The sequence below is a fragment of the Abrus precatorius genome, unplaced genomic scaffold (genome assembly GCF_003935025.1).
Source record: "Abrus precatorius isolate BTA unplaced genomic scaffold, Abrus_2018 Scaffold9, whole genome shotgun sequence".
NCBI classification, from domain to species: Eukaryota; Viridiplantae; Streptophyta; class Magnoliopsida; order Fabales; family Fabaceae; genus Abrus; species Abrus precatorius.
Genome location: NW_020874439.1, coordinates 27,151,068 through 27,177,931, shown reverse-complemented (window position 1 = coordinate 27,177,931; position 26,864 = coordinate 27,151,068). Strand labels below are relative to the sequence as shown.

Sequence of the window (26,864 nt, the reverse complement as noted above, 5' to 3'; positions counted from 1 at the left end):
TGCCCCATAGAAAATAAATGTGATCGGAAAACGATAAACCCCGGAAATCAACAGTAATATAAGTTCAAAGCAATGGAGATGGAGACCCTTATTTAATCGAATAGGGCTACCAAATAATTTTCCCTCCATAGTGAGGATGAAAAGTTAATTAACTTTACTATTTTCATTTGTTTATTCATCTCTTTTAAATAAAAAAATTCAATTAATTTTATTTATTAGTATTTTAAAATTCTAAGATACTTCTTAATTTTTTCCTCAATTATATCGTTATCAAGAGAGATTGGTTGTACCATGTGAAATATCAAAGTAATCCGCAAGAAAAATAAATGTCAAATTAGGAATTATAAATAATTTTAACACAATTGAATAGTTTAATTATTATTTTTTAATTTGTATGTTACAACCTTAAACGATAGATAATAAAGAAAGCATAAAAAGTAATTAATTTAAAAATACATGTATTTTTTATTTTAAAACCATAAAAAATTGATACTTTTTTTATTTAATTAGTAAAAATAATAATAAGTCTATGTAAGAGAATTGGAAATTATTCTATCATATTGCAGCACTTATTGATGGGATTCGTTAAATTATGAGAATTATTCTATTATAGTTTTTTTTTTTTGAAGTTGTGAAAAATAACTCAAATTTAAATAAAATATAGTGTCAACTTTTTATCTACCCTTTCGATTATGAATTGTCACTTCATTAAAAATTATTATTTTAATAATTATTTTAAAAATCACATCCATGATAATTTATTGATATTTTTTACATATCAAAATCAAACAAATAATATTCTTAAAAGTAATATAATTAAATAAAACATTAATTTAAATTTAATTTATTGTCACTGTAAAAACTTTTAAACTATCAATTAATTTAAATATACAATAAATATTTTTATAGTAGTTATAAAAAAATAAAAAATTATTGCTTATATAAAAATGTATAAGTGAATGATACTGTAAAAAACATTTACATTATCAGTGTATTTTAATTAAATTTATAAATATTATATCATAATATATTTTTTAAAAAATAATCTTTCAATCATTTTAAAAACCCGTTATCTTCCCTCATTGTCTTCGTCGTGTTGGGATTCATCCTTGTTGACATCTTCAAGTGGGAGGAGCTTTATCTTATTGAGCAAAAATGGAATCATAATAGCATCAAAATATAGAACAAAAATAAGAAATGGAGAAACCTACATGTCTCAAATGAAGTGTAGTTAGCAGAATGCAGACAAACGAATATTTGAAATAGGAATATATTTGTATACATCACTCTCCCCTTTCCTTTTCCCCAATTTAGAATGAAATGTAAGATCCTTGTTTAGGTTGATTGTAATTCTTTTTATATCTTAAAATTTACAAAATATTTATTTATTTTTATATAAATCATTAATCCCACTATCAATTAATATAAAATTAATAATAATTATTATTTCACGTATAAAAGACATGAAATACCATTCTAATTTATAATATATCATAAAAATTATCAAAATACAATTTAAGATAAGATCTAAAAAACTTTCTTCCAATAATAAAAAATAGTTTTGCTCCATTTTTTTTTATTTTTCTTTTTTCATCGAAACAAACAAGACACACACTTCATATTTTTATTAAATAACACTAACACCTATTTTTTTATTGATCAATTCTTAGAAAATAAATATTTAAAATGATGAATAATTCCATTAACCTTATATAAAAGTGATAGTATTCACATTAAGAATTCTAATAATTAGAATTGCTTTGCATTTAATAATGAACGAATTAGAACTACATAGATTGTTATATGAAGAATATATTTATTTTAATATTAATTTTTAAAAAAATTAATCTTATAATGAATAAAAAAATTTATTAACTGATATCTTGAATATTGATTGATTAATAAATAATAAATAAAATTATGATGGAGAACATTAAAAGTATGATACAATGAAATAGAAATGTCACAATTTAGTTTGCTTCAATTTTTACTCAAAATAATTCAAACTACACATAAATAACATGTCATTCAATTTTATTCAATTTCAATATTAAAACTGAACCAAACCAAATTGATATTTTGTTTTGATTTAGATTATTTTTTTAAAAATAGTTTATTATTATAATTTTAATTTAATTGTTAATTTAGACAGATTAGTAGTCTAAAAATTAAAATAATTTTTAAAAAAATAAATAATAGAAAAATGATAAATTTATTGGTTAAAAAAGGAAATGATACTTAATTAAAAAATAGAGTTTTAAGGAAATAGAAATGATATATCATATATTTAATCAATGTTATAATAAAATTGAGTATAAAAATTATCTTTTATATAAAAATATAAAAAATTAACATATTATAAGTGCGTGGTTTAATTTGGTTTTAATAATAGAAATTTAAAACTAAATCATAATGTAAAATGTCGTATTTTTTATTTTCAATTTATTTGAATATCGATTTAATAAATTTTTGTAGTTAATTTAGTGGTTTAATTTTAAATACATGAATTAGTATTTCTAAAAAATAACTTTAATTTTATTAATCAATGCCCTTATAGTGCTGAATAACATTATATATATATATATAAAATAAAATAAAATATTATTCATTGATAAAGTATAACATAGTTGATAAATAACGGAGTCTTTCAAAAGAATCGTGTTATATATATACTTTATTAATGAATAATGTTTTATTATATATATATATATATATATATATATATTATGTGTGCTCGCGCGCGCAGAGGGTAAATTTTTTCATCCCTCTCCACTGAAAAAAAGTCAACTATAGCATTAAATATCACCCGCGCTTAATTATAATCTGCAATTTTTCTATTTACTAATTCCCACTAGCTAGAGCTATTTGTTCCATTTTATCCGTAAACCCACTCTTTCAGTCTTTCTATGGGTCGCTCAGAATTGATTGCTTGTAAGTGGTAAGCATTTCACTCTAGTGAGTTAATCACAGTATATAAATGATGAAGATTATGAAAAACGAGGCAAAGAAAACGTTAAACCCGAACGAGGGGTAGAACTAAGGTTGATAATAACTGGGGCAGCCAAAACCCAAGATAATTTTTTTTAACAAATTTGATTTTATTAACACTGCAGTAACTATAATAATATTAAACGATAAAACAATCTTACCTCCAACACACCAAACTATTTGATCTTGGTTCTCTCCTCAAAAAAGGACAGCATAAATGGAGACAAAAATGGACCATGTTATTTAATTACGGAATATATAATGCTGTGGCGACCAATCAGTGTAAACCGTTCAGGAAATTCCAAAATCATGGGAAAAACGATGTTTCGGTAATAACTAATAGATCGCTATGTTACATTTCAACAGGACAAGTAGAAAACTTGAGGTACATATTCTTTATGTATCTAATGCAAAATCATAGTGCATCACGTCACGAGGAAAAACACTTCATGTTAAGAGACTGAAGAGCCTTCTATTTATTGGCATCACTTGGAGGGAGGTTCTTTCAGAGCGTTGTTGAAAATCTTTACAAAAAGAGAAGAAGAAAAGCAAGGCTACAGCGATGTCCCCAACTCTTTATAGTGCCTTCAAAGGTGAAATCGATGGGGAAAATCTTTATATTGTTGATATCCCCACAATGGATCACTATGCCTATTGTCCCCATCAACATGTTTTGGAGAGTAGCACCCCAACTTTGTTCATTCCCTTATGCGATGAAACCACGAGGAATAATAAGAGGAAGAGAACCGTGGAAATTCCCTTTTGGTTGGGAAGCTTTAACACCCATTCAAGCCTCAACACTAATAGCAGTAGGAACAGCACGAAAAAGCATTTCAGAGATCACATACAGACTTATACACAAAGATATCTTGCAGCTGAAGGTGTTGAAGAGGGATCAGAAGATATGAACATTTCTGAGAGTGAAGAAGATGGGTGTGCTGATGGAATGAGGCTTGTTCAACTTCTAATTGCATGTGCTGAAGCAGTGGCATGTCGTGACAAATCACACGCTTCGATATTACTATCTGAACTCAAAGCCAATGCTTTGGTTTTCGGGTCTTCATTCCAAAGGGTCGCTTCTTGTTTCGTGCAAGGCCTGGCTGAGAGGCTCACTTTGATCCAACCTATTGGGCCTGTGGGGGTGATGCAGCCTATGATGAACATCATGGACGCAGCTTCTGAAGAAAAGGAAGAAGCGTTTAGGTTGGTTTATGAAACATGTCCGCACATTCAGTTTGGACACTTTGTGGCTAATGCCACAGTATTGGAAGCCTTTGAGGGTGAGAGTTTCGTTCATGTGGTTGACTTAGGTATGAGCCTTGGTCTTAAACATGGGCACCAGTGGAGGGGACTTATCCAAAGCCTAGCAAACCGTGCTGGTCAACGTGTACGTTGCCTAAGAATCACAGGTGTAGGACTTTGTGAGAGACTCAAAACCATCGGTGAGGAACTCTCGGTTTATGCAAATAACTTGGGCATTAACTTGGAGTTCCAAGTGGTGCAAAAGAATTTAGAAAGTTTGCAGCCTGAGGATATAAAAGTGAGAGAGGAAGAGGTTCTTGTGGTGAATAGCATTCTTCAGCTGCATTGTGTGGTGAAAGAGAGTCGTGGGGCTTTGAACTCTGTCTTGCAGATGGTTCATGGGCTTTCACCAAAAGTGTTGGTGATGGTGGAGCAAGATTCGAGTCATAATGGACCCTTTTTTCTTGGAAGGTTTATGGAGTCATTGCACTATTACTCAGCTATTTTTGACTCATTGGATGTTATGTTGCCAAAATATGACACTAAGAGGGCAAAGATGGAGCAGTTTTACTTTGCTGAGGAGATAAAGAACATTGTGAGTTGTGAGGGGCCATTGAGGATGGAGAGGCACGAGAGAGTGGACCAGTGGCGTAGGAGAATGAGTAGGGCTGGGTTTCAGGCTGCACCTATTAAGATGGTGGCTCAGGCTAAGCAGTGGCTAACCAAGAACAAGGTTTGTGATGGGTATACGGTTGTGGAAGAGAAAGGGTGCTTGGTGCTTGGCTGGAAGTCAAAGCCTATTGTTGCAGTTTCCTGTTGGAAATGCTGAATGTGTGTATCTCCATTTCCCTGATGTTTCACTTTGGTGTTTGGAATCTGTCAATAAATAACAGTTTCATAGGAAGCTGTTTGTGCTTAAATAAATAACGTTGTGAATTAGGACCCAAATCAGTGATTTGAAAGCACTGAATTTTTGGGTAAGAATAAAATCTTTTTCAGTAATTCTGTTTATGGCTGCTCGGGATCGAACAGATGAAATAAAATTTGAACTTCTTGTTTGGTGTGCATAATGTGGGCCAGAACTTAACATATAAATTCTGACATTTCTTTCATTCTTTTAACATTAAAATATTGATAGATTTATACAAGTTATATATACTTTAAAATGTGAAGTACATTGATACTTTACATTTGACTGTACTCACAACATCTTTTTTTAACTACACTGAATCCAAATTCCAAACGGAGGAGTTAATAATTCGTAATAATATCAGTAAATTGATTTCATATTTTTTTTACATAAAAATAAAATCTCTGTAATTTTTTAAGAAAATTATTTGAGAAGGAAGGGGTCAAGATCTCGTCCCCTCTAAATACATCCATTTGTTTTAAGTTCAAATGTTCTATTTATTATCCTAGGCAAGATTTGCAAGTATACATGATGTGTTGAGATTCTAGTAAGACTAGCTTTGACACATATAGAGAAGGAAATTGATTTGAAAGTCATGTCATCAGTCATTTTAATGCATATTTAAGTTGACTAGTTTTAATTTTTTTTGAAAGAAATTTTGTTATGTGTTGATAAGTACATAATAAGAAAATAAAAATTGAAATTTTGTATAAAAATTTCAGATCATGTATAAAAACACAGTAGACAATCCTTTAAAAAATTATAGAAAAACAACTATTTCCTTTAATTTGTTGGCGGCGAACAACAGCTAAGGCAATGTGAATTTCACAACTATACATACCTGATGCCAACTGCCACCATCGCAATAACCAGTATCATTCTTGGCTAGTTGTTACTTGCATATGTTATTATATCATTATTGGACGAAGAAAGAGGAATGCCAGCGTAACACTTTTTAAAAATATTAAAAGTGTGTTAGTGTTAGCATTACTCTAAAAGAAAACAGGAAATATAATGAGCCGATTAATGGATTTCATCATCAAACTCGCCCAAGGTACTATTGAAAGGAGGCTATACGTTTCTCAATTACCCAACATTGTTGCTCTTTGTTAAAAGTTTTCAACAACGTCTTGAAAAACCTTTCCTCCAAATGATGACTACATATACAGAAGCTAAACTATAACAATATTAATGTGTAAAACATCTACGTCACAAACTAATCTTGGTTAGGAGGCCACCAAAATGTAAATGTTTATTTAAATACCGAATATATTATGATGTGGCTACCAATTAGCTTATACCGTGATGGGATTCCATAATCTTTTTAAGACATGCCTTGGAAACAATATCTGATCTATATTTGCTTTGTTTCATTTCAACGAGACAAGTGAATCAACTTATGTTACTTAGGTAAGTTACATAGGTGATGTTTGGGAGAATTTATGAATAAATTCTCATGAGAAAAAAAAAATATAAAAAATCAATTTTTTTTTATAAATTAAAAAGTATAAATTAATTTTAATTTATAGAAAAAGTTATATTAATTTTCTTCTCTTACAAGCATTTATCCACATGTTTATCAAACAAAGTCTTAAAAACAATCATTTGGTTTCTATACCTAATGCTAATTTATGGATGAGTCTAATTGTACGAGAAAATCCTCTCTCTCTTTTTTTTTCCTTTTTGTATTATACAAAAATTAGCCTTACTAATTTTTGTCCTGCTATTTAAGCTTGTTATAATGGCGTTAAATGAACATTGGTGTGCGCACAAAAAAAAATCAATTTTTAAACGAGGCTAAATCTTGATTGAATCTTTATATTAAATTAATAGAGTTTAAAACAAGTACTGTATTTTTATTATTTTTTTTGTATAAGAAATTTTAGAAAGAAAAAATGGTGCTCCGTTTTAAAGAAAAAATTTGTCAAAAATAACTTATATTTATTTACTCTAAAGATACAAGTAGAGATACAACCAATATTAATTTGATTTTTATATAAAATTAACATTGAGCATTTTATATTATTGATCGTGTGTTAGTCTCCACACAAATTTTTCATCCATTGTTATTTTGGTGTCTATTATTGATCTTCAACAATAATATTGAAAATTAATTAATAACAAAAAATACATGAAGTTAAGTTTATAAAACTAATTAGAAAAAAAAAATTGATTACTAATGTATATTTTTTTCTTAAGAAAAATAAGAAACAAGTAAGAGGGAATTAAGCATAGATATTTGATTAATCTTCTATCAAGAGAGTGTCTTTAGAATCCTAAATAATAAAATACCATTAGGTCACATCGGGTTATGGTTTTTTTAATTAAGTATTTCTAATCCTCCTTTTTTAATTATAATTTATAATCCACATTTTGTATAACTAATTTGTAATACACAATTACACAAAAGAGTATTGTTATTTGGTTATTTAGTTATTATGAGTGGTTAGGAAGAGTTTATAAACAATTATAAAATAATTTACTACTCTTATAAATTTTTAAAATTTATTTTAATTAAAAATTTATCTAACTTATAAAATATATTATTTTTAATTTATTTTAATAAAATTTATAAAAAATTTAAGACATAATCACATAAACTCTCATATAAAAAATATTAAATAAGTACTTAATTAAATTATATATTCAAACATACTCTTAATTAATTATTTGCATAGAAATAAAAATTTAAATTAAAACACATATACAATTATTTATTATATTTTTCTTTAAAAATTCTATTTTTCCTAAATATTATTTTTAAAAAATTGTTTGAAATTCATTAAAAATGTTTTGAAGGTTTTTTTATTTCATGGCGAGTAGTGTACCTATATTTGTATGTGTTTAAAGAATAGAGTAAATACTCTCAATTTATATTTATGGTGAATTTATTATTATTATTATAATTATTATATCAATTTATTTAATTATATAATTATATTTAATTCTATTATATTATAAAATTTATTATATTAACAAAGTATTTTAATTAAAATAAATTTAAAAAGATATTTATATTTTTTAAACTGATAGTTATAATTATTCTAATATTTTAAAAATTTAAAAATACTTATGTTTTTTTAAGATGAATGATTAATATATATTATTTATTATACATATTTAATATAATAGTAATGATTATTTCACACGTAAAAAATATAGGATATTTTATTAATTTTCAAGTTATTATATAAATCATTTTTAATATGTTTTTGATAGATAATTAGAGAAAGATGATAAAAAAATTATAAATTAGTATTAAAAAATAAAAATGAAGTAAAACAAATGATAAAACAATTTCTGTAATAATAAAAGAATTTTTTACTATGTCTTATAGATGAATACTCTTTCATTTTTCAACTATTAAAAAGAGATTATAAATTTGAGAAAAATTGTATATTCTAGTGTAATTCCTCTTATATAAGGTATTATATATATATATATATATATATTAAATTAACAAAAAAAAAAAAAGTTTAAATATAGTCGCTTTCTTGGTTAACCCCATCCAATCCAAATTGGAAAGAAGAAAGGTGAGAGAAATTTTGATTCTTACCCGAAGACAGCCGCAGACAGGGGAAGGAAGAAGATGGAGTGTGCGGCAGTGTTCGGTGGAAGCAGGGGTTGCGTCACATCCTCTCTTCAACGCTCACCAACACTAACCAAAAGGCCTCTATTACGCGCCATTGCCATCCATCACCAACGCCTAACTGCATTTCCTTCGCAATCCCATCTTTTTTCATATTCTCCTCCGCGTGCTAAAGCCCTACGCACCAGAACCTCTTCCATTTTCCTTCCTCACTTAATTGCTTCCATGGTTTTCTCTCCCTCTTTCTCTCTCAATTATTTGAAATTTCGTTTGTCATAAGCGTGTCTGTAATTGTTTCTTCTTCTAATGTGCAGGAACAGGTGGACCAAACTTACATAATGGTCAAGCCCGATGGCGTGCAACGTGGCCTTGTAAACTTTCTATTTTCTTTTCTTCAATTCCGTCTGTTCTGGTTTCACGAATTGAGAGGAAAATAAATTAAAATTGAAATTTAAGCTTAGAATTATTTAATTATTTGTTTGTTTTTAATATGCTGGTCTTTAGGTCGTCGTTCTTTTGGATAATGGTCACTTATGGCTCCCTTGCTAGCAATGCTGAATTTTCTTGCTGTGTTGAACTGGTTTAGGTGGGAGAAATTATTTCTAGGTTTGAGAAGAAGGGGTTTAAGTTAACTGGCTTGAAGCTCTTCCAGTGCTCTAAAGAGTTAGCTGAGGTTTGTACTCACTGCAATGCTTGATTGTTACAATGTATGTCATGTGTTACGTGCAATGGTTTTTCTTATTGTTCTGAGATTGTGGAGTTTAGGTCGGGAAGGAGGAAAATAGAGAATATTCTATCAAATTGATTAGGAGTGGGCAATAATTGTATGATACAAAACATTAACTAAATGATCTTATTTATTAATTATACAATAAATAAGACTATCGACCCTAATTAAATAAGGAAATACAGTGAGAAGATTGCTTCCTCATTAGAAAACCCATTGATTCCACAATTTATTATGAAGATCTTCTAAGATATTTCAAGATACACAGGAGATACATTGAAATGTTCTAACATTCCCTCTATAAGCTTTATCTTGTTATGAACGCAAAAATAATTGGTGATGCTGTTGTAAGGGTGCGCAATGGGAGAGGTGCTGTTGTGAAGGTGCGTAATGGGATAGCCAACCTATGAAAGGAAAAATTGAAATGAAGCCAATATGCGGCAAGACAGGCCAGAATGAAGTCAACCTGTGGTTCGGGGGGTGGTGCTGAAACAGAGTTCTACAGTTTGAAATGTATCTGGAATGGAGTGAAAAGATATGACAAAAAATACTTTGGGTATGGTAGGGGAAAATGACAATTTATTTAGTTCCATAAATTTGAGACAAAAAACACTCTTCAAGGTGGATACTATGGCCTCATTATGGGGTTTAGTTAGGTAGGGCAAGAGGAAAAAGGTAAAGAAGCCTCCTAATAATAACCTATTAAATTGATATGATGTGTGATGATTGGATACAAAATACTAAACCAGTGGTCCTATTTATACTAATAGTACAAGAAGAGGACTATTTTTCCCTAAACAATGGAACATTGTTTCCTCAATAAGAATCTATAATATATTACGAAGATCTTTTAAGTTATTAATGATACAGTGAAGATGTTATGATATGTTCTAACAACTATGTGCCCGTTTGGTTTAAATTTGTGTAAGATTGATATGTGATCCATTGAATGTGATTGAAATGTATGCCTAAACTTATCTAAATCACATATTTTCATTCGAAAGTGCAATGATTGTTTTCCTAACTTTAAAACAAATAGGACTGATATCATCTAGAAGGTATGCCGGAATTATTGTGTATATATTCCAAATAGAAAATATACAAAAAATAAAATAAAATCTCATTTAATTATTCTTAATGTATACTATTTGATTTTATTGTAGTTGCATGAAATTTAAGAATATGGAGTGCTTGAGTAAGTGACTTCAACCATTAAGGACAAATGTAGGAAAGGGTGAGGGCGGGCCTCAACACCTACCTCATCAAATAGATTTTAATTTTTTTCCAAGAATTTTTTTTGGTATTATAATCATTATTACAATTATGTACATAAAGGTTAAAAAAGTATGGATACTTATAAATAATAATCATATTGTGTTGTGTGAGTTGGATATGTATTCATGTAGGATATTACATGGATGGTTCAAATATTTCCCCCTCATTATTATAATTTTGCTTCGATTTTTTAACTCTTGTACCTATATGCATTTTAACACTACAATAATTAGATAATTGTAGCATTTTATTATGTTTATAATGACTCTTGCTTATTTTTTAAATACGATTCTCTCATGTTTTGTTGTAGATTTGGGTATGTTAAATTATAGTTGTGTTGTGTTGTGTTGATAAACTTTTTGGCAAGTGCACTAAATCGTTGAAGTGGCAAAAAAGATTATCGTTCACAGGGATTAATGCTAAATACCAAATCATAAGAATGACACTAGTTGGGTCACCAAAAATAGAGTATAAACAAAACTAAATTTAACTAAGTGTAGAATTGTAAAAACGGAATTTAAGGTGTTGGAATTGAATTATATAAATACGCATAATGAGAAACTAAAATTGGGAACAAAAATCAAATTAACTGTAGAATATAAATGTTGTAATTACTGAGATTGGGTTTGAAAACAATTAAAAAGTAGGGTGAGCTCGGAATCTCTTATCTTTTTCTCTCTGCATAAAAATATATGTATAATTCAAAATACAGTTTCATCTAATAGTCAGATTTTCTAAAATACCTAATCCTAATTCTTTGGTTAATTAGTTCTAAAACGAAATTAACTCCCTAATTCCTTAGATAAAACTAAAAACATTCAATATTAACATTTAAACTCATTGACCACATCATCACAAATTTCTATTTCTATATAATTTATAATAAGCAAATTAATCCCAGTCCAAGAAAGCTCATTATTTTCCAACAATAAACTCCTTTTCATTAACTCCATTCACGTAGAACAGAAAAGCATTAAGTTCAGAATCAAGATGTTAGATTAAAGATTGTATCTTGAGCTATTCAATGTTTAGTTCATTGCAAAGGAAAGTATAAATTCATCCTCAGTAAACCTCAAGATATTTAGTTAGATATAATGAAAGTAAACAAACTGAAATTAAAATATATTGCTGAAAAAGAAATCATGTTCATAGAAGAGCTTCCAGTAGAAAGGTGAAAATGAGAGAAGCTACTGTTCCATTACATAAAACCAGAGAGAAAGGGAGTGGAATGCCAGTTTCCATAAGAATCCTCTAGAAAGCATATAAGAAAACTATCCTAGCTACCATTTATATGTAAAATGTACCAAAACCTAAATTTCTGCGCTTCCAGAATGTAATAAAAATGAAAGATAAAAGATGCCACATTTTTTAAATTTTCTGCTTTTACATGCTCTGTCAGCATCGTGTCCCCACAATCAGAAATCCGTGTCCCCATAACTGTGTTCTGCAGCACTCAATTTCTGCTCTTTAGTCCAATTGTCAATTTCTTTTAAATCCCTTCAAAATTTAAATGCTAGCATCAAAATATGAATGATCTATCAATTTTTCAGCAATTATAACATTCCATTGAAATTTTCAATTAATTGCATTAACTTATAATTTAAATTCAATGAAATATCCTAAAAACTTTTAATTTTCTAGATGAGTTAGTGACTCGTCATGTGTCCTATAATTTTGAAAACTTGTCTTATCTCCGTATCAATTTCATTTCATATTTGTGATCTATGCTTTCTAAGTCAATATTTATTTACTTTTGGCCCCTTCCTCAAACATTTTCTGGACCTGCCCCGGCCAACCATCAAATTACAAACTATCATTGTATCCATGTTTTCATGATTGATTACTATACCATATGACATGGACATGGATCTTATGTTTGGAGTAATGTTGATTCTGTCTATGATGTTTGTGTTATCATCAACTTTGAATGCGCTATTTACAAATATAAGGCTAATTGTGAGTGACTGTTAATTCCAGGAGCATTACAAGGACTTAAAACAAAAGTCATTTTTCCCCAAGTTGATTGACTATATTACTTCAGGTCCTGTTGTGTGTATGGTACATCTCTCTCCAGTAAAATCTCATTTTCACCCACATTTTTACAATATGTACCTGCTGAATGTTTTTTCTGGATGTGATGCTGTGTTTGCAAGGCTTGGGAGGGTGTTGGAGTAGTGGCATCAGCACGTAAGCTTATAGGGGTTACAGATCCTCTTCAAGCTGAACCAGGCACAATAAGAGGAGACCTTGCTGTTCAAACAGGAAGGTAAGGCCTTTTATGCTTTTGCATCTTTGCATCTGACTTTGACTTTTGAGTGCCTTCAGTCAGTCAAGCATTAATGTAGGCTGCAGAGAATCTGTATTTCTCATTGAGTATCAAGATTCAGGAGTGACTATATTTTCTAATGAACTTGGCAGGAATATTGTTCATGGCAGTGACAGCCCTGAGAATGGCAAGCGTGAAATATGTAAGCCTCTTACATTTTCCAGTATCCGGCTTAACCCCAATACATGCAAAAATTTGAAGGTCGCAGAAGTGTTCGGGTTACAAAATATAGCCTGAATTTTAAAATTTATTCATTGGGTTTTAGCTTCTGCCTATATTTTGCTTTGGGGGTAAGTTTGAATTCCAAGAAAATTTGATTGAATAGACCCACTTTTGGAAATGACTTTGCTAGCCTCAAATGACGTTTAATTGCAACTGTTTGACTGGCAAAAGGACTTCATTACAGACTTCATATGATAAAATAAAAAAAATAGAAGTTTATTTCAATTAGCAATGGCTTTTAGAGTAGTGATTGTAGGAGTGTTCGTGTGGTATTATCCTCCTACTACTAGGTTGTTAAACTTGAGAATTTTGGTACCGTACTAAAACCCTGGTAAACTCAAATTCAAAACTTGACTTGCAAAGTCTTTCATCAAAATTACCATTTGAAAAAATATCCTAGTACCCAAACATAATTTAATAACATATCCTAATTAATATTCAACATTCCAACTCCTTAATAAAGCAATGCAGGTCCCTTGAGCATAGAAAATCCTTTGCTGGAGGAGGTAAAACTCAATTTCATGATCACCATGTGGTGAAGGAATTGATCTCTAACTAATGGTTGGAAGATAACCTCAGTGCACATACAAAAGCATACAAAAGCATTAATAACTAAATAAATTACAGATAATTCAATAGTTGACCTGGCCTTACCGTTATTTATATACTTAGCCCAGCACTTGTATATTCTGTAGTTGGACAAAACAGAACAAATATAACAGTGAGAACTCCAAAGTAGCAATATAAAGCTAATATATGTTGCACAACATAGGCAATTCAAGCCAACGAAGTATCCAAGTCTTGAGGACAGTCTTGAATAAATTACAGCATGTAAACTTGCTTCTAGAATCAAGAGTTTAATGATTATGTTACAGTTTACTTCAATGAGTTTACCAAAGAGTGCACATGCAATTTGACTCATTTGTGTTTTATAATCATAAACTTGTAACAGATTGAGTTAGCTTGAGATATATATCCAATTTTTAGTCTAAATAGACTAGGGGCAGTTGTATTATATGCTGAAAACACGTTATTTGGTTATGATCTAACCCTTGTTCTGAACTTCTATCATCAAGTTTATCAATAACTCACAATAGCTGCCTTAAATTATCTTGCATACGTTATTGATGTTGTAATCTTATATAAAATTATATTCCTAATCTTTCGAAAATGTCTTGCAAACCAACTAATATTGTGTGGGAAGATAGTCAATGGAACAATTGAATTGGGCATATATTTTATGAAAAATAATAATGTGCTTCAATGTAAATGTTAACCATAATAATGTGATTCTTTATTAACTCGTTATTTCTACTTGTGGCAGCTCTGTGGTTCAAGGAAGGCGAATTATGCGAATGGACTCCTGTCCAAGCACCATGGCTGAGGGAATAATAAATCACAAATGCATAATTACAACGATACATGCAGCTTCCAAGCTCAATAACCTGATCAAATGTTTTCAGTGGCCAATGTAGTTCTACATTAACTTCCCAGTTTAAGCACTTCTCGAATTTTTGTAAAATTTTGCTCGACTTAGATTCAAGTCCATACCATTTTCTTTTTGTCACATCGGATATGAGTTGGGCATGCTGTGTTACCTAAAGTGCCACTGCAACAGGCACTATCAACCAAGAGTTGCAATTAAAGAAAACTCAGCCATACACTACAAAACTGCATTTATAAATACAGCTAAAACAATACAGTAAACAAGATTGATGAGCAAAACAGCAAGGAAGATTGATTAATTTTCCAAATTCATTATTAAACCTAGATCATCTGATGTATTAGAAACAATATATGGTCCACATTCCACACTATGGTATTGAAGTAATCCCAGAAAGAGATAATCTGATGCAATCGATGGTCCACATTCCATGCCATGGCGTTGGAGTAATCTCAGAAAGAGATACAAATACAATACAACACATCGAAAAATAGTTCAATTTGGTTGATAGTAGTGGAAGATATATATTCATACAACCTGGGTTGAATTGTTCATCTCCTTTTATCCAGGTCATAAACTCATCTTCAATCTGACAATTCACAAACTTGCAAGGCTTGAATACCTTCCACTTCACTTGTGCAACGATATTCAGCAGAAATTAATGAAACAGATTCAGAACTACCATTCCCCGTTGATGTTGTTGCCTCTCCGGAGGTTGATACAGTGTCATGTCCATGATCTTTAATTTTAAAGAAATGAAGAATAGAAACGTCACTCTGCTTTCGCTGTTCCGAGTTCCCAGTAGAAACATGATCACTAACACTAGGCAAAGACCCATCTGTGTCCATCGTCGTTATTCCCTGACCGGGTGAAATTACCACAAGCTCCAAACTTGAAGGAGTAAATCGTGCCTTCAGATTTGTTTCCTCAGTGCACGGTAAACGAACTGAACAATCATTTATATCTTGGTCCATTTCCATGGAGGATGAACATGCGATTGCATCACGTTGAGCACCAAGCTTTAGCTTCATGAGAGTAGCCTCTGAATCAAAACGAAGATAACTTGATAAGAGTTTTATCAAGTTATGCAATTCACACAAACACCGTGCTTCCTAAGAGGTTTGCGGAGAGTGCACAAACCGGTGATTGTCTTTCATAATGGATCTGAACTTCCAGAAATTAAACATGGATGTGAATTTTATTTTATTTTATTTTTGGTTCTTAACTGGATTTTCTTTCCTATTGAAATTTCAGATCCTCAACTTTATCTCTTTAAGTGAATTAAAAAAAGAACGAACAAAGAAAGAGAGAGAGAGTACCGTAGATGGAGAAAGTGTCATCTTTGATAATCTTGGATGGAGAACCCTCTAAGCTGTCCAGTGATGAAGTCGAAGCCCTGACTCTGCCGAACATTCCTGATAACCGCTCCTTACTCCGGTTCTGTTCGGTTAGGTCCGGGTCGGGTCAACCGCAGAGAGTGAGAGGCAGATATATAGAGAGAGAGAGAGAGAGAGAGAGTGAGAGAGAAAGAAGCGAATTTTGTTGTTGGCGCCTCTTCGGATTGAATTACAGAATTAAAGCGGGAGTCGTCTTCCACACACTTCGTTTCAGTATTTTTCAGTTTTTCGTTTTTTAAGAATTTTAATTTTGTACTTTTTTTTTTTTGCCAACCTTCATTTTGTTTTTTCAAAAAATCTCGATCACCATGTAAACAATTTTTTGGGCCGGGCCGGGCCGAAGCCCATATTTTAGGTTGATAATTAAAGGATTACTTTTTGCACTTCTTTTTTGCTAATCATGTTATTTATAAATTAAACTCGGTTAGCATCAGAATTATTGAATTTGGACCAGTTAATAACTTGATCAAGATATTGATTCAACTAGTTAATTAAAAAAATTATAATATATAGATATTATTATACTAATAATAAGTAGTGGAGTAGTGATGGCCTTCTTCCATCTGGACCTTGGTTCTAATCCCGTCCAGTTGGTTTGTATCTGTTCTACTCGATTTACACCGGTTCATAAGTAAAAACGGTTGGGACAACTAGATTAAACTGGTCTTTAATAACAATAGTTTGTACACTTAAGGTTGAGATTTTAGAATGTACAGCTGCAAACTATAATCATGCTATAAAGCTGTTTAGTGTGGACTGTCCTGTTGAATGTTAAGCTAGAAACTTGGTCTTTGGGTCAAAGTTATACACAAAACTCTAACTGTCTATACTTTTTATACACAAATACAAATAGTAAATTAAGAAGGATTAAAACTACGTTGTAATTTATTAAAATGTTTAACGCTTGAATAACCCTAATTTTTTTAAGTCTCAATTTGAATGTTAGGATACTCATAAATCAAATTGTGTCAAATTATCCGTAGATATTTAATCCTACAAACTTATCACTCTTAAATATTCAGTTTACAGATATACAATAAATGTTTCACATCATCTAAATATAGAGGCAAAATACTTCTTATAAAGCTTGGATTATCATCCTTTGAAAAGCTAAATATGAGAGTTGTATAATCTTCCTTCTACGAGCTAGAGAGGAAGTTAAACTCAATTTTTTAATATATAATCTAAATTATATACAGGAAAGTGGCCTTGGAGTTAGATTCCAAGGCCGTGGTCATGGTTTAGCGATGAAATCAAATGATTTTTTTAGTGTCGCAGACCTTTTTAATCTTGTGACGGTATTTTCTATTAATGACTGTAGCATGCTATGTCCAAATTTTGAACCATTCAAAATCAGTTCTCCGTAACTAGATGCTTGGATAAAAGTGTAGGATTACCTCTTAATTTCTTACATAGGAGCGCCTTATAAAAGCTCCGTCAGTACTCAAGGGTACACGAAATTTCCCCTTCAGAGTGTTGCCATACTACTACCACTGTATTATTTGGCTTCGTATGAAACACACGTCTACACATATACTGTGAAAAGATCATCACGTGGCCCATTTGAATAGGGTATCGTAATAAAGTAATCAAATATACGTTAGACTGCGTACTGTCATGAAACATTTTCCCAAAATTTCAACTAATGGTAGCGGAATTACTCGTCTGAAAAACATGTACAATCCCAAAACATTTCAAAATAAATAAATAAATACTCGTAGAGGCACCAAAAATCTTTTTGTGATTGCCATCAATGTCAAACTTATAAACCATATTCAACAGTTAATTTGAATTTACCTTTCTTTCCACGTGCACAAAGAATTGATAAGTTAATCGACAAACTAGATTGATCCTAATCAGTTTCTCCAAAATAATAATTTTGCTAAACAGCATTTGCTACCTCTGCGTTTAACATCCTTATCTGTGAAATTATCAAGTAAAGTCAGAATCGCTGGCTTAGAAGGATGGATAGATGTCATAATATGAAATATCAAAACCAATCAATGAATGAAAACACTAGAAACCATTTTAAGGCATGCCGTTTTGAAATGCAAGTAGAGATTATAACAATTAATAAATTAAATCAATCGTAAATTTATTGCTATATATTTTCAAATGTCAGTCTTAAGCAAGAGTCAGAGCGCTACCTTTAAATCTGCCAGCTCGAGACAGAGCTTCTTCTGCTATGGGTCTCCACTGTTCTGCACAAGAATAATTGATTCCAAGTCCAACGCTAAGTCCCCTCAACAGATGCACAGTCCGAAGTACAGAAAACAGTTCTTCTGGAAAAGACTACCATAACCGGGCAGCAAGAATAGAAAATTTAGTGAAAAAAAAGTAGCAACATAAAATACAAGTTATTTCCTGCTTGTTTCGCCACTATAAATATTATTAACTTGGCATGGATCAATAGTGGCTTAATTATTCAGTGTCAACATATTTTCATCTATCAGAACGAGTCATAAAAAAGAGGTGTGCCACTAATCGTGGACGTAGAAAAGAGACCAAATTTTTTTTTTCATTTTTTACTGTAACATTAAAGTATCACATTCAGAACGAAGACTCGTGAAAATAAAAATCAGAATATGATATTGCACTTTTTGGACATTTGTCGGAGGTTATGGAATTAGCCACCCTAGATTAACCATTTTTTTAGGTTAAATTATTATGCAAGTCCCTAAACTATTTGAAAAATTTAAATAAGTTTCGCTACTTTAAAATCTTGGAAGTCCTTGAACTTCTAAATAATTTTTAGTTGGGTCTTTAATAACATTTCTGTTTGGGTTCCTTTAAGAATAGGAACCTAATTCAAATTTTTATATTAGTTCAGAGACTTCTGAATAATTAAATCAGTGACCTGATCTCTTAAGTATTTGAAAATATTCAATTAGATCCTTATACTAAATGAAACTCAAGCAGTACCCTAATGGAAAGACCCAATTTGAATATGATTAAAAAGTTTTGGAACCTAAACAAACCTTCAGATTATAGGGGATTATTTAAAACTCTTCAAATAGTTTAGGGACCTACAAATTACTTTAACCATTTTTTTATCTAAAACAAACAACTGAGATCTTCTCAATCAGTCAATCTCTAACTTTAATGTAAAACAAAATGACACTGATATGTCCCCTGATTAATATAAAATACTTTAACGAAATATAGACTAAGTAGCAATTTGACCGGTAGATATCCATATCACATCAGGTATGTATGATCTCCAGGAACAAATGGAAAATTGGATTCTAGAACACACCTGAACAGCAATCTTTTTTATTGAAGATTCCTCTGAGAAAGGTTGCAGCATTTCCACCCCAGGAGGCAATTTTGTATCAAACATTGTATACGCTAATCTAAACAATTCCTGCTGCTCATTTTCACATTTGCTCAAGGTTTCTATACCAAGCTCCCTAATAAGAGTAAAACTACTTAGATAATTTAATTTGAACATAGCCACTGATTACATTTTTTTGAATTCAAAATTATGAAGCTAAAAAGTCAACTTTCCTCAATAAAGTCCACATTTCGCATGTTCCATATTGATATAGCAGTAAACCATTATGGGGAAACATTAATATCAGTAGTGACAGATAAATTAAGGAAAAATAAACTTCAGAAAAGGATACCAAGGCATATTTTATGGGCATTAAATTTTGTGATAAATGTTACTATACAGTATGACCCAATCAGGATTAATATCAACTCAGGGTTTGAACCTTCAATTTTGTCAAGACAAATTGAGATTCAAGTCATGGTTTCTTGGATTTGACCACTTTAAAGTAAAAATGTATGGAAGCATCCACCCTTGATTTAAAGCGAGTCAAATTTTTTTTGAGATACTTTAAATCAAATCAAGGGTGAATACACCCATACTTTCTCAGTTTCGTCTTAGTAGAGAGAAATTTAGAAAGCCATCAAATCTTATGTAACTAATGAAGAATTAAGTAATTTAGATTATTCATTTTTCCAAGACCCCCTTAATTTATTTTTTCTCCTCGCTAGTCTTATCTGTCTTTCTCAAATCTGTTTGTAACCTAAGTCAATATATTCTACATCAATTATTCCCAGTAGCATTTCTGGTAAAGTTTGTAACTCTGTATTAGCCTAACTAAATTTGTTCTTATTTTAAACAAACCAGAGAAGAAGCATGAAATAGATAAGACTTTAAATGCAAATTTCAGTACCTATAGCTCTCTGCAGCTCTTAATGGATCACCATCAGCAATCGCAAGAACTAGATTAGCATAACCAAGTCTCAACTGTTCTGGGAGATCCTTTACTTGCCCATAGTCTAGCAAGGCAACCTGACTTGAGGGAAGTCACTAACATTAGGGTCATAGGGTGGTTAAAAAGTTTTTATTTTAAAAACATATTTTAGGCATCAAGATCTAAAACTACTTTTCAAAATTCTACCCCAAAGTCATTTCCATATGTAATTACTCTTGATTAAAACATGGTCACAATAAGAGTGCCACACCCAACCGTAGAAAGATGAAATAACACTTCAAGGGATATCAGAAAAGGGAAAGAAATATAGCTAACGACTTGCCTCTGATCCTTTACAAATCAGAATATTTCCTGGATGAGGATCAGCATGGAAGAATCCACTCTTCAAAATCATTTGACCATATGCTAGAGTCAAGCTTTGAAGAATTTTCCTGCACTTTTATAAGAAAGTTAATCGTGTAGTACACCTAAACCTACATACATAAGTATGAAAAATCATCTATGTAAATCATTTGGGAAAAGGTTTGTGTTACTGTTATTAAAACTTAACCACCCCCTCTGTTATCTGATTGTGAAATTTATGGACATGCCCCCAAAAAATTCAGGACATCAACCAACTCTGTTCATAGTTGAATTAGTGCCAAGATTTATCAAATCTGTCCTAGTCTTACAATTGTGCCAAGATTTATCAAATCTGTCCTAGTCTTACAATTTGTTAATTTACAGTTCAAACATGCAAACTGAACTTTAGTGGCCATGTTAGATTTACACAATTCTTTGGTGCATTTGGTTGAAGCTGAATGCTCACATCTTGAAGGGCATCTTGTTCTCTGCAACTCACTATGAATATGTTTAGGTTTATGGCATGACAGTCTTTCTCATGGTTTATTCAAGGAGTGGCCATTCTGAAATTAAGTGCGACTACCACCTTGCTGCATTCTTAATGGTATTCAGTTTATGCTTTCCTTATCTTTTGGAGGATCTCCTATGCTTCCCCCTAGTTTTAATTTCCTTCTTGTTAATTTATTTTTCTATGTAAGAAAGACACCAATGAATCAATGAGTTTATCTCAATGATTCAAAACAGACCAGAAAGCGAAAAGAAAATTTCATAAGTTTCATACATCAGAATTTAGGTCATGTATAAGTTATTAACTACAACAAAAGTGTGGTTTAGAGGACTACTTTTAGGATATATAGCTCAGGAGCTTACTGCTTGGCCGCTGTTGCAATCTTACCCCAAGGATTTATGCCTCTCTTTGCTATTTCATCACCAAGTTTCATTATTGGAATCCCATCAATATATTCCATAACTAGGACCCTTCTGTACAATCCAAGAAGCACGTCATTACTTAAAAAAAAAATGAAATGTGTAAACTAATACATCTGAATAAAAGCTTAACCAGGCAAATATATATAAAAAAATACTGTATCCTTCTCTGCTATTTGACCAAGATTGAACATATAACATAGCAAAAATGTTTTTCCGTAGGGGATATTTTTTCTTTTTGTTTTTAGTTCAACCTTGTTTTAATCTATAAAGGGTCTTTACATATCATGGTTGGTGACATGCTTGATTCACGGCATAGAATTGTATCCTGATTAATGTAAAAACTTAACAGTGCACTATCATTCAAGTTTTTCAATTAATTTACTTTTAATATTTTGTCCAAAACCAAAATATCACCTAGATTGTCCAATTAGCAGAACTAGTTGAAAAAAAAACCCTCATGTGATCACATAAAGAAATTAGTAAAGTTAGCACCAACTTGCATTTAACATGTAATTTTGGACTTGGGAGACAAAATCTATGTTCAAGAAAATATCAACCATTTGTAAAACAGCCATACACTCCAAGTCCAGTGAATAAAAGTCTAGCACTCCTCTCTGAAAATAATATAGTAGTTAAGCATTCAAGTCCATTACTAATATTCTTATCCAGATTTTTATGATACTGGACTTGAAAACGTACCTACTAACCATATCACGCATTACTCGTGGCACCATAACAGGAGTCCTTTTGTTATTTTCATACAAGAATTTTCTAATTCTTTCCATTGCATCCGCCTCCCTCATGAAGTCAAATTCATACCCAATCTGAAATGTCACAAATCATCAAGTAGATGTTCAGAACTATTCATGGTAGACTGCAGGAAGAACCTCAATATTAACATGACGATAAAGCTATAAGCATAGAAAAGAAAGTAAATGATATATACAAATTTTTAAGGCAATCAACTAAAAGGTAGCAAGGGGCTAGCCAGTTTTGTTTTCTCAGGCATAAAACCTGTGTCATTCATAGATAAAGCACTCTTAGTCTATTAGTCTAAACATAATTTACAAGCTAATCAAAGAAATCCTTGCTCAGATTTCTCTAGAGAAGTAATAAGCTGCCTCTATACAAATATTACAGAGAAAAAACAAAGGAAAACCTGCTAAAGCGTAAATTTCTATTGTCCTCCAAAAACCTAGTTAGTAACACAATTTAGGAAAGAAAAATTGGATGATAGTCAATATATATGAACATTCACTCCAGCAGTAAAGTGTCAACCATAAAGATTCCGTCAAGATTTAATCACAAAATGCTCCAAGATACCTCTGTCAGAGTGACAACATCTTGTCTTTGGACAAAAAACTTTTTAATGTAACTCATTCAAAAGCAAAGAAAACAAAGTACAGGTCAAATACGTTCAGAACTTCCTTACTACTTGATTTAATATTCCTTTTAACATGTAGCATGTTTCTAGCATAAATTGCATCCAAATTCCAAAAGTCATCATTCATACACATTACACATAATGACGGTACAAAGTACACCTTATTCTTAATAGGAACTTCTATATTATTCTATAATTGAAAGACAAATCCTGCAATGTGTTTCTTCTTTCATTAGGATGCTACTAATCAACAAGTTCACAAAACAGAGGAAGACAACAGGTGGGAACCAAAGAATAAGCATAAAATGATAAAATTAAGATGTATAGTCCACCTGTTTTTCCATTTCCTTAGTCACTGAATATAGATCAAATTTGATATCTGTCTTCTGCATGTACAATGCAAAAGCTTGCAAGTTGTGGATATCCGTCATCATCAGATCCTGGACTCCAGGATGTTGAACCTATTATATGCAAAAGAAATCAGAACCAAAAGTTTACTGGTGTCACTAATCAATAAGGCTTTATTTATGTACCTTGACAACAACATCACTTTTATCACCTTTCAGTCTTGCTCTATGAACCTAATATGAGCACCAGATATATGTCAGTTACATGGTACTAAATCTGAATAAGAATTTGACCGTTGCAAAATATACTTCTGGTTACTGACAAATCACCCTTCTGAGGACTTATATGTGATATGAACACGAATATGAGAAGCAGTGTAAAACTTTTTAGTGTTTAAAATACTACAATTCATAAGAGGTGTTAAGTTTTAACACTTCAAAATTATTCTGTCACCAATAAGATTGAATTGCATGGACATAATGAAAGAAATTTAAATAATAAAAAGAAGAGAAGAATTAGTTTAAAAAAAGCACATGGGGCCACAGTTGTTCAATTTCTCAAACATAACCCATAAGTCACCCTTGATTAACATAAATTATGCACTTGCAGTAAAGTTGTTTTTGAATAACTCTATGACTGCTATTTCATAGGAGGAACAGTTTAGAGTAGTTATTTTTGTAAGCATATTAACTAGTTTGTACTTTTTCTGGACTGTTTTCTATAACTGCTATTTCTTAGGATAGAGTTTAGAACAGTTATTTTGGTAAGCATGTCCCTAGGTTGCAGTAAGAAATAAAGTGTTACACAGGAATTTTCAGAAAAGTTCTTTAGTACTTTTACAGTTGGAGATCACTGGGTTCTCACTAATGAGACCAAACATGCTAACAAAAATAAGACACAGAGGAAGAAGTCAGAAATCCAGTGATTTACAGCCATACTTTACTGTTCAAGGCCCTAAAACAAAATCTAAGGGACTAGACCATGACAATAACTGCACTGCACTTAATTACAACTACAATATAGAAGAACAATCTAAGAATAGTTGCATATGCACATGCAACTGCGTCAATGATTACATGATAGTGGACTGTATCTGACCGAGATACACACCACACCTCAAGGAGATTCTTTGATTACCTTAACCAAGCAATTTGCTGCGCATATTTTACCAATCTAGCAGCTCAAATAAAGCCAAAGCCATTTCCACCTTACCATCATGTCAGCCCTATGGCTGATCTACCTGACTTTCACGAAGAGCACTGGGTAAACTTGGTACCCTCTCAACTGATCAATCATCACCCAAGACAAGCAATCAGCTAAACAGCAAGGAATCCTATCTATAATATTTTCCCATAAAAGAACGGACATGCCTTATATTCTCATACAGTAACAGGAAATCTCACCCAAATCATTGCAAAGCATGGGCAGGTGCACACTGCCTGCATACCCCCTTTCCCGAAGGTATCATGTTTCCCCAAAGGTGTCCACAGACACAGTCCACCTCTGCCCTTAATAAATAGCAGCGAGCACATTTATTTTCAGGTACGTTTCTCCTTTAAGCCAAACTAGTAAGCAGATACTCACTAACTTGGGTATTGGAGTACCCTTAAAAGTACCCCAAAAAACCATGTGTAGCTGCTGCTAGGCATTCTCACCCTCCAGAGACCAGCAGCTTATCCCCCTCAGGATCCAGGCACAGATGGAAACTTAAATTGTTATCCACAAATAGTGTCCTAATGAATCATTGTAAACATGCATAAACACTTGTCTTGAAGGAAAAAGAATACTACTGCAATTCAAATGATGACAATTACGCAGGGCAGTGATAAGATAGCAGATAAGAAGCTTCACATGAACCTGAGCAATTGAAGCCGAGCCAAGGGGTTCCACATCAAACGTCTCAAATACATCATCAATCCCCAGCCCAAGCTCATTCTCCAACACTTGTTTCACAATATGAAATGGGGTTGCAGGAGCCCTATCACATAGCGTAATAAGCCTTCTCACCCATGCAGCTGGCGCCAAATCAGGCTTCCCAATAATCTGGGCGATCTGTTTAACATTTTACGCCACATCAAATACATAGCATCATGAAAATAATCACAAGGGAATACAAAAATCATACATGCGCTGCAGGGAAAGGAAGAAGAAAAAACAAACAAACAAAAATGCCAAGTCATAAAAATCCTCCAAACATTCAAAACCACTGTCCACAATTTCCTCAAGAACAAACAAAAACAATGAAGTCTCCCAATTGAAAAAAAAATTAACGATCAAAATTGAAATTAAAGAGAGATAAATTAAAAAACGATGGAATACCTTGAGGAAGAAACCTCCAAGGTCGAAGCACATGGCATAAATCTTATCGGCAGCAAGCTCGTGCTGCCTTTCCCACATTGCTTCCCTCTTCTGCACATCTTTCTCGAAATTCACTCTTAGTTGAAACACCTGCGAAGGTAAATTGAAAGCGAAGCCAAAACAATAAGAAACATGCATACGATTAACGAACGAATGAATATAGATAGCAATGGCATAGTGAAAGAGAAAAACCTTGTATCCGCTATATATATCGATGGCTCGAACCCAGAAGCCAAAGGAGCGTTGCCATGGACGCAACTGAACCGAGAGCTTATCTTTTAAACTGTTAAAATCAATAGGAGGCAACATCGTATTGTTATGTTATGCCTCAGCCCTCATAAGTAATGTGTAGTGTTAGTGTATTAATGTGATTGTGAGTGACTCAGTGTGTGGTGAGTATCATAAACTGGGAATAGCCCTTCTTTCATCTGTACTTTGCTTGTGAGGATGGGTTTTGTGATGCTCAAGAAATACACACAAAAGGAATAAATAAATAAGGTGAAAGGTCGCTAGCAACGTTTCCCTCTGCGGTTTTGGATGGATAACTCCCCGTTGTCACATGTTTTATGGAACACGTTCTTCACACATCTCGTTATTTTTGTTACAGTAGTTTCTTCTCTCTTTTTTTTATGTTTTTCCGGCACCACAAATCAAGTTTGGTTCGATCTTGTGTTTTTCCTTCCCTTCTTTTAACTTTGCATTGATGATGATTTACGGCTTATTTTAAGTTCAATTATATTTTTTCAAATTAATAAACATTTAATACGATTAAATACAATATAGTTGATACTGTTTTAACAAACATTTAATGAGTTTAAATAAAACATAGTATTTTCTTTTTTTAACAAAAAAAATACCATGTGTTCCTGACATAATGAATTAGTCGTATTTATTTCTTTACTTTACATAAGTTTCTCTTTATATATATATATATATATATATATATATATATATATATATATATATATGCTGTTATAACAACATTAATGATAAGAGTAATTAAATTATAATAAAATTCTTGTATAGGGACTAAAATTTTAATTGTTTTAAATATAGAGATTAATACATAAATTTTTTAATTTAAATTTCTTTTAAATATTAAGACTAATTCATAAACATGTCAAATATAAAAATTAAATATATTTTTTAATTAATT

The 26,864-nt window shown here is 31.5% G+C and overlaps 4 protein-coding genes across 5 annotated transcripts; 2 read left to right on the top strand and 2 right to left on the bottom strand.

Moving 5' to 3' along the window:
* Positions 1–3,550: 3,550 nt before the first annotated feature.
* LOC113848950 (DELLA protein GAI1-like) lies at positions 3,551–5,059 on the top strand. The gene has a single exon (XM_027478400.1). The coding sequence runs from the start codon at positions 3,551–3,553 to the stop codon at positions 5,057–5,059; it is 1,509 nt and encodes a 502-aa protein (XP_027334201.1).
* A 3,591-nt stretch (positions 5,060–8,650) lies between these two features.
* LOC113848953 (nucleoside diphosphate kinase 2, chloroplastic) lies at positions 8,651–15,034 on the top strand. The gene is made up of 7 exons (XM_027478403.1): positions 8,651–8,957; positions 9,044–9,100; positions 9,316–9,402; positions 12,709–12,789; positions 12,885–12,997; positions 13,150–13,199; positions 14,604–15,034. Exons 1-7 carry the CDS (start codon positions 8,730–8,732, stop codon positions 14,669–14,671), a joined length of 684 nt encoding a protein of 227 aa, XP_027334204.1. The 5' UTR covers positions 8,651–8,729; the 3' UTR covers positions 14,672–15,034.
* Positions 15,035–15,307: 273 nt separating this feature from the next.
* Positions 15,308–16,248, bottom strand: LOC113851134. The gene is made up of 2 exons (XM_027481614.1): positions 16,043–16,248; positions 15,308–15,765 (listed from the first exon to the last, which is right to left on the bottom strand). The coding sequence occupies exons 1-2, from the start codon at positions 16,134–16,136 to the stop codon at positions 15,308–15,310; spliced, it is 552 nt and encodes a 183-aa protein (XP_027337415.1). The 5' UTR covers positions 16,137–16,248.
* A 1,488-nt stretch (positions 16,249–17,736) lies between these two features.
* LOC113848951 (uncharacterized protein slr0889-like) lies at positions 17,737–26,264 on the bottom strand. Of its 2 annotated transcripts, none has more exons than XM_027478402.1 (12): positions 25,901–26,264; positions 25,670–25,798; positions 25,208–25,402; positions 23,536–23,583; positions 23,335–23,463; positions 22,318–22,442; positions 21,559–21,669; positions 20,669–20,777; positions 20,305–20,423; positions 19,377–19,530; positions 18,268–18,412; positions 17,737–18,041 (listed from the first exon to the last, which is right to left on the bottom strand). In XM_027478402.1, the coding sequence occupies exons 1-12, from the start codon at positions 26,015–26,017 to the stop codon at positions 17,977–17,979; spliced, it is 1,446 nt and encodes a 481-aa protein (XP_027334203.1). In that variant the 5' UTR covers positions 26,018–26,264; the 3' UTR covers positions 17,737–17,976. The 2 variants fall into 2 exon arrangements, with proteins under 2 accessions (XP_027334203.1, XP_027334202.1); XM_027478401.1 differs by having other exon boundaries at positions 17,738–18,041; positions 25,202–25,402.
* Between the last annotated feature and the right edge of the window lie 600 nt (positions 26,265–26,864).

Excerpts from the sequence above, each read along its gene's own strand:
- LOC113848950 (XM_027478400.1), top strand. The coding sequence starts at position 3,551 with ATGTCCCCAACTCTTTATAGTGCCTTCAAAGGTGAAATCGATGGGGAA.
- LOC113848953 (XM_027478403.1), top strand. The coding sequence starts at position 8,730 with ATGGAGTGTGCGGCAGTGTTCGGTGGAAGCAGGGGTTGCGTCACATCC. Across the intron at positions 8,958-9,043 it reads CTCACTTAATTGCTTCCATG|GAACAGGTGGACCAAACTTA; the intron begins GTTTTCTCTCCC and ends TCTAATGTGCAG. Across the intron at positions 12,998-13,149 it reads CTTGCTGTTCAAACAGGAAG|GAATATTGTTCATGGCAGTG; the intron begins GTAAGGCCTTTT and ends TGAACTTGGCAG.
- LOC113851134 (XM_027481614.1), bottom strand. The coding sequence starts at position 16,136 with ATGTTCGGCAGAGTCAGGGCTTCGACTTCATCACTGGACAGCTTAGAG. Across the intron at positions 15,766-16,042 it reads TGACACTTTCTCCATCTACG|AGGCTACTCTCATGAAGCTA; the intron begins GTACTCTCTCTC and ends GTTTTGATTCAG.
- LOC113848951 (XM_027478401.1), bottom strand. The coding sequence starts at position 26,017 with ATGTTGCCTCCTATTGATTTTAACAGTTTAAAAGATAAGCTCTCGGTT. Across the intron at positions 25,403-25,669 it reads TTGGAGGTTTCTTCCTCAAG|ATCGCCCAGATTATTGGGAA; the intron begins GTATTCCATCGT and ends AATGTTAAACAG. Across the intron at positions 23,584-25,201 it reads CTTCAATTGCTCAGGTTCAT|GTTCATAGAGCAAGACTGAA; the intron begins GTGAAGCTTCTT and ends TGCTCATATTAG.